Below are 7500 nucleotides of genomic sequence, written 5' to 3' on the forward strand. Positions count from 1 at the left end.
AAGTGTACGCACTGCCACACTTCGAAAATCTGCCGCGAATAGTGGACCATCCGGGTACCTTTGGGATACTCGTTACGATAGCATGCTACGATCTGGGACGCGCTCATTTTAATCTCGGATACCATTTAGGACGGATTGTAGGGAATCGAGACGCGGCATTTGACTGTCATTAGGGATCAAAATCTACATTTCTGTAAAGCTGCTCTGTGGCAATGACTGTACGCATAGTGTACGTCTTATCAGTCCGTACAGGATCTTACAGAGGCTTTTTTTTTTTTGTGACTGTTGCGGCCTTGATCGATTTTTAGAAAATTCGCGATGCAATTTGTGGAGTTTTTGTGCTTTATTTTGCGGAAAACTACTCGAATAGACGAAATTGCAATTGCGAAAAATTGTTTTGCGGGTGGGTTAGTACGGGTTAGCACGGTCACCTCACTCCTCCAGGGTCGGGGGTTCGATTCCCACCGTGGCCCTGTGTGTGCGGAGTTCGCATGTTCTCCCCGTGCTGCGGGGGTTTCCTCCGGGTACTCCGGTTCCCTCCCCCAGTCCAAAGACATGCACACTAGGCTGATTGGCGTGTCCAAAGTGTCCGTAGTGTATGAATGTGTATGTGTGTGTTCCCTGTGATAGATTGGCACCCTGTCCAGGGTGTACCCCGCTTTGTACCCCATGCTCCCTGGGATACGCTCCAGGTTCCCCACGACCCAGCAGGATAAGTGCTATAGAAAACGGATGGATGGATGGATGTTTTGCACATTCTTTCACAGTGATGTTTGTTGGAACAAGACCTTTGAGCTGTACTCATGTTCGACGCACATGAATCGAAGAGTGATTCGGCTGAATGTGTGTCGTGATGACGTCACATGACACGTCTTGGCCAAAATTGCGGTAATAAGCTCCTCTGAATTTGCAGCGTTTACTTGATTTTGCATTCATTTCTGCGATCACAGAATCCTGGAGGGAGTGTATAATACACACAAAACTGAGCTGAATTACCGTGACTGTTTGCGCCAACGATCACATCGTCTTCTGTTATCTGCAATTAATATTTTGTCTACACACCTAACAAACCTCAAGGGGAAATGGGAAGGTTTATCTATATCATAACCTTAATCTGTCTTTGTCTTTGTCTCTCTCTCTCTCTCTCTCAGGTCTCTTTCTTTCTGTTCATAGTGTTTGTGGTGTACACCATGCTACCGTTCTCCATGAGGGACGCCATCATAGCCAGCATCCTCACGTCCTCCTCCCACACTCTGGTCCTCAGCGTCTGCCTCTCGAACACAACGCGGCATTCCGAGCCGCTCGTCTGGCAGGTGAGTCTTTTTGTTTGTGTGTTTTTTTGTGTCTCTGTGTTGCGAGTGTCCTTTCTTGGCTATTTTTGTGCATTGGGACAGCTACACAGATGCAAGCAGCTGAAAGTTAGAAATAGGACACAGTTTGGCCTATAAAACTCGAAATAAATAAATAAACAAATGTAAAAAAAAAAAAAAAAAAAGGCAGCGAGAGCAGTTTCTGCCTGAGTAAAGTGCCATGTGCGGTTTTATATATTACACTATGATCCTGGAGACTCATTTCTTTATCTTACAGTGTGTGTATAAATGGGACGACAACAATAAAAAGTAAAAAAAAAAAAAAAAAAGAAAGCTGCCATGGTTCGTCGTGTTCTTGACTGTAATTTGCAGGCATGCTGCAAATTTATCATTCTAGTTGTTGTTGTGTTTTATATAGAACAAGGAAATTGCCAATTCACAGTTAAGAAGATATGATTAAAGCTCATCTACATACACGGCCTTCATTTCCCACCCGTGTGTAACACTGAAAGCCTAGTATTAATGTAAATGTAATGGTTGATTTACTCTGAATTTGAAAAGATGACCCGCGGGTATTCCTGGAATAACCTTCGAAGGGTCTTGAAATGGAAATGAGCACTTGGCTGTACGGTATCAGACGTTTTATCCAAAACTACGCTAGGATCAGGTCCGAGCGTCACACTGTTAGCGATACGCTTGCTTGCTCGATTTGCTTCCTAGTTACGGTATTGTTTTTCGAGCGATGCAACCTTACAAGCCGAAGAAACTCGCTAATAGTGCTAATAATAAACATAATTACATACCGTCATCGATTTATGGATTTGAGCGTACGAATGAATGCAATGAATACGGATGAGATGCAATAAAATGTCCTCGTCTTTGTTGTACAGCTGGCATTGTGATGTAGCGACACGCACCGGGCATGTTTCCCTGCCTGCCAGAACCGAGAGCGGGCCAGACAGCTTCTTCTGCTTTATAACACGCTGCGTCTGTTTCTCAGCGACTCCACAGGCATGGAGAATCCCTGACAGGCATGACATACTCCAGCCCGTTCCCACCTGAGCCCCACGTACACGTCCTGACGTTCTTGATCGTACTTGATCATCACGCTATCCGTATGGAGCCAACGCCAGAATTATTGGCGCTGGGATCATCAAATGGTGGCCCACGTAGTCTAACGCAGCGTTCCAGTTACTTCGAAATTATGTATCTGGGGGGAAAAAAATAAACCATTTTAAAAAATGTACGACTTGCAGTGCAAAAGTGGCATTCTGTGCTATATGCAGCTTTGCACATTCTCCTGAAGCATGCCTCTGAAAGGCGAGATCAGATCAGATCAGATCAGCACTCGTATGGACGATACACATGAAAATGTCCCTTCACGTTTGCGGCGAATTGCAGCATGCAGTGAGCAAATGGGAGCTTTTTGGGAAAATGATTGTTTTAACCAGAGGTTAATCACCGGCCCAGTTACCATAGCAACTCGGCCCGCACGATTCAACAAGAACGAACCATCGGGTTCTCCATTAAGCTCAAAAACGGCAAGCTGCACTTTATTTCTTTATTAAGGGCCCTTTATGTTGCCTCAACCCTGCCTTGAAAGTGAACAGAATCCTCGTGGTATGTTTGGTCCATTTACCGCCGCTTTTATTTTATTTGTGAGGCGCTTTGTCATTTACTCTGCTCTTTTACTGAAAGAAACCTTTTTTTTCTTTTTTTTTTCTTTTTTAAAGAGTAATTGGACTCGTGAATAATAGCTAGCGATGATTTCACACTTGTTTTGCTGTTTTTTTTGTCTTTTGGGCTACAATATTTACAACATCTCTCTCTCTCTCTCTCTCTTTCTCTGTGGTGAGCTTCGTTATTGATAAAATAACTAATCAGAGTTATTGTTACCGTTAAAATAACTAATTAGAGTTATTGTTATTGTTAAAAATAACTAATTAGGGTGATCTCTTTCTTCTAATGAACTTCTACAGTGGTTCCAAAGACACTTTGAGCGGTCACTTCCTGTGTCCTAATAGACCCCCCCCCAAAAAAAAAAAAAAAAAAAACAGTTTCTGAGTTTCTGTTTTGAACCCCTAATAATTGAAGACACCGCCTTATATACTGTATGGTGCAGTCCTGAGCCTAACGAGCACTAGTGATGAGTCAGCAGTGTGATTCCGGGAGTGTGTGATTTCTAATTAAGCCAGCGCTCCTCATTGGCCTGGATCTATCTTCTGTCTTTTACAGCCAACCCTCAGTAATTACAGCTAGCCGAATGACTTGGGAGTTCTCCCATGACCGATAAACACACTTTTTTTCTTATTAAAGCTGCTCCTAAGAAGGCAAAGTCCTCATTGCCAGGAAAGACCTGATTCCATTCTAAACGGTCTTTTTTCCCCCCCGGTCTTTAACTGTCCACTTTAAGAGTCTGTGTCCACTGTAGCCTCAGATTCTTGTTCTTGGCTGACAGGAGTGGAACCTGATGTGGTCTTTTGCTGCCCCCCCCCGAAAATCTGTTTGGAAAACTACTTTTAGTTGCAATCGCACGGTCTTTCGCAGTGATGTTTGCTGGTAAAGGAGACCGCTTAGCTGTACTCATGTTCGTGAGGGCTTTGATTGAATGCGCGTTGACATGACGTGTCTTGGCCCAAAAATTGCAAGCTCGTCTGGATATTGTGGCGTTTCCTTGATTATCATTCATTCCATCTGTGCATTGATTCTGGCGCTCCTGCTTGATTGGAACGAAAACCTGCCCCCGCTCCGGCCTTTTGCGGATAAGATCGGACACTTCTGCTCTAGAGACTGTTCTCTGCCTTACATTTAAAATTCTTGGGGATCAGGATTTATACGTCCTGCTAATCCATCGGTCGATCTGCTGAAAGAATATCGAGGAGAAAGAAATACTAAATTACTAGCACACGTCCTCCATCTAATCTTCTGCATGTGATCATTAAAGGACGAGCAATGCTTTCTCAGGAAAAGTGGAGGTCCTGCTTCTGTGCGCTCTTTAATTGTCGAAGAGAACAGTGTAATTGCCGCTGCTGGACCAGTTTAACCTGCTAATAGTGTGCGTCTGAGTAATAATGGCCGGAGGTCCTGGAGGCTAATTAAAATGATTGACGCTCTTGAGTGGTGTTCTTGGCTACATCCTGTCTCTGGCACCCACGTTCATTTCCCAGAGATGCCATAGTTGGGAAGGTTCATTCTCCTCTTCCTGTTGATACAAAGCGATGCCATGTAATCATGAGTGTCTAGAAGGGGAACGTATACAGAACCGGGTCGTTGGTGAGCACGTCTTCATAAAACGACTCCTTATTTCATGCGCTTTAGACGTCTTACGCCCAAGTGCTGAAGGATTTAGAGATTTTTTTCTACTCTACACTTTCTACAGTGATATATGGCTAATGTTTTTGTAAATGTTGGGGGTTTTTTTTGGTTCTCTTCTTGATCTTATGAATTCAACTCATCCCCATAACACAACACAACAGATCCCAACATGTGGTGATAATGTGATAATGTCAATACTAAAAGCAGCTTTCCAGCTCAGAAAACATATATTATATATATATATATATATATATATATATATATATATATATATATATATATATATATATATATATATATATATGTGCAATAATACAAAGCCAAACCTTGTTTTTGTTTCGCCTTTCTGTTTACAGATACTGGCCAACATCATCATATTTATCTGTGGGAACATGGCAGGCGCTTATCACAAGCACCTGATGGATCTCGCTCTGAAACAGACCTACCAGGACACGTGTAACTGCATCAAGTCGCCCATCAAACTGGAATTTGAGAAACATCAGCAGGTAAGAAATAAACGGGATGCAACACAGGTTTTCTTACATTTGTAGACCTTGAAACATCCACTGCGAAAAACGTATATATATATTTTTTAATGTTTGGGGTGGTAACATGAACTCCACTTCACGCTGGGCCACGTCACACCTCCACAGAGTTTAGTCGCTCCGTATAACATCACAGCCTGAAATTTCCATTGTAATTGAATCTGTTTTCTGTGATTATGTCGCTCTCTTGTCGCTTTCTAATGCTCTGTTTATCGGCCGTTTTCTCGCAGTGACTTGTCTTCCATCTGCCAAGTCACTGGCGAACAGCCACATCATTTCACACACTGATTCATACATGTTGAAGCTACACACTGGTCTTGGGGTTTATAAACATTTTTGAAGTAGTTCTGATGTTTTGAGTGACATTTCATCCAGCAAACTGGACAATATACATTTATATATTTGTATGCGCGTGTGTGTGAGTGAGATATGCAAATATGTATATAGATAATATGCAAATTAGCATGCATTTGCATAATGCAGTAAAAACAAAAAAGTTAAAAAAAAAAAAAAAACTGTAATGCAAAATATTGCATATCTTAAACAGGATGAGTTTCATTTTGATTTTATGGTAAAAAAAAAAAAAAAGCTTATTACCCCTTTACTGCATGGTGTTACTATGTGGCAATAATTAATTTATCTCCAATTTTTTGATAGACAATAATACAAAACTACTATTTTCCTATGTAACTGGGAAAAGGGGGGTACTTAAAGGAGAAAAAATTAAACACTATCTGAGGTCAGTTAACATTTATTTTTAGTTATTTAAACACGTTTATATATTTTGAGTGTTTTGTTAAATGTTCGAATGGCCATATGGCAACAACATGCGATAATGGAACTGTAGTAGGTGCGTTCATGAACTGAACCAGGCCGACACAGCAAAAAAATGACACTTGTCATGTCGAGGCAAACTAGTGACGCCGTTTCCCAGCATGCACCGTGAACTACAAACATGGCCGCCGACGACGACTCCCAATGTAACACACAGACACGTTACCTTCTCATAAGGACTAATCACACACATCTGTTCCTGATCACAATCAACATCACACCACACTCTAATAGAGACTGTTCAGGCACTAGGCTTTTGCGAAGTATTACGCTCAGTTCATCTTTTCTCCGTCGTGTACCAAACCTTGATCTAGTGTTTATTAGCCTGGTTTTTGACTTTGTTTTCTCCTTTGACCTTGAATCTCTTCTTGGCCTTGTCTGTTTTGTACTGTTTGTACTGTTTGTATCATGTGACCACTGCCTGTCTTTGTTTATGTGTTTTGTCTTGCCTTCTGGATATTAATCTCTTCATTAACGCTCTTAACTGCATTTGCAGCCGTCCTAAGCCTCCATTATGTGACGACGCTAGGCTTCTCTAATAGTATATTTAATTTACAGTAATATTATATTTACCTTTTAAACATTCAAAGTAAGAAAACCTGTTATTCCGCAGCACTGTTGAAGTCTCGATTCTGATTGGTCAGGAGGTGTTTGTTGATTTTCTCTAACACCAGCTCTGACTTGTACAGGGACATGTACGGCAGACACGCCACTTAACCTAGGCCTGTGGATAATTGCCGAGACGTGAAGGTTTCTGTGAGGAGACGTTTATTTAACGTTTATGGAAGGAGTCTCCAGTGTCAGTGCTTTATAACAGTAGGTTTTCCACCATGGGAAGTTCTATAGGACAGAGTTTGTATTTTTCCGTGCTTATTTACTTAAACTTAAACTAAGGCTAGTGAGAGAAGAACTATTTATGGATAGAACAACTATTTATGGCTGCTGTAACATAACTATAAATGGATAAAAATGACAATGTGTCGCTCTTTAATAAATGACAAATTGCTACGGTGTAAGAGGAATAACACACTTCAGGATGTATTGTTATTGGACCCTAATCCACTTCATGGTGGGAACAGTAAGTCCACTTCACATCACACCACCCCACAGTTGATTATTTTCCTTTAACGGTACACCCCCCAACTGTTTTATTCCTTACTTCTGTTCAGAAATCTGACCTGGCAAAAGTGCACTATTGTGATGGAGTAAAAACAGTTCTGTAGTGGGCTTTTATCCTTTCAGAGGGTGCAGTGGAGGTTTGGAGGTTGAGTATGAGTCATTTATGCAGTTACACAAAAAGAATTACTAATATCCATTGAATGGGTGGGACTGAGAGTTGTTTGGCCAAAAATAGCTCCGTCCCCCTCCTCCCACCCTATCCTTCCGTTCCGAGCTGTGTGAGGTTTAAAGCTTCCTCTTGGTTAGGTTGGATTTGTTTGTTGACTGGTAATGCTGATATGGTTCGGTGATATTTTTCCCCCTCGATCACGAACGGC

The 7500-nt window shown here is 41.7% G+C and overlaps 1 protein-coding gene across 3 annotated transcripts in view; it reads left to right on the forward strand.

Moving 5' to 3' along the window:
- adcy2b (adenylate cyclase 2b (brain)) overlaps nt 1–7500 on the forward strand; it is a 77980-nt gene that overhangs the window by 28666 nt on the left and 41814 nt on the right. For all 3 annotated transcript variants that reach the window (XM_017481538.3, XM_017481536.3, XM_017481539.3), the window contains exons 3-4: nt 1152–1313; nt 4982–5131. In XM_017481538.3, coding sequence (XP_017337027.2) covers nt 1152–1313; nt 4982–5131 — 312 coding nt within the window. The remainder of the gene's footprint in view (nt 1–1151; nt 1314–4981; nt 5132–7500) is intronic.

The sequence above is a fragment of the Ictalurus punctatus genome, chromosome 12 (genome assembly GCF_001660625.3).
Source record: "Ictalurus punctatus breed USDA103 chromosome 12, Coco_2.0, whole genome shotgun sequence".
Taxonomy (NCBI): domain Eukaryota; kingdom Metazoa; phylum Chordata; class Actinopteri; order Siluriformes; family Ictaluridae; genus Ictalurus; species Ictalurus punctatus.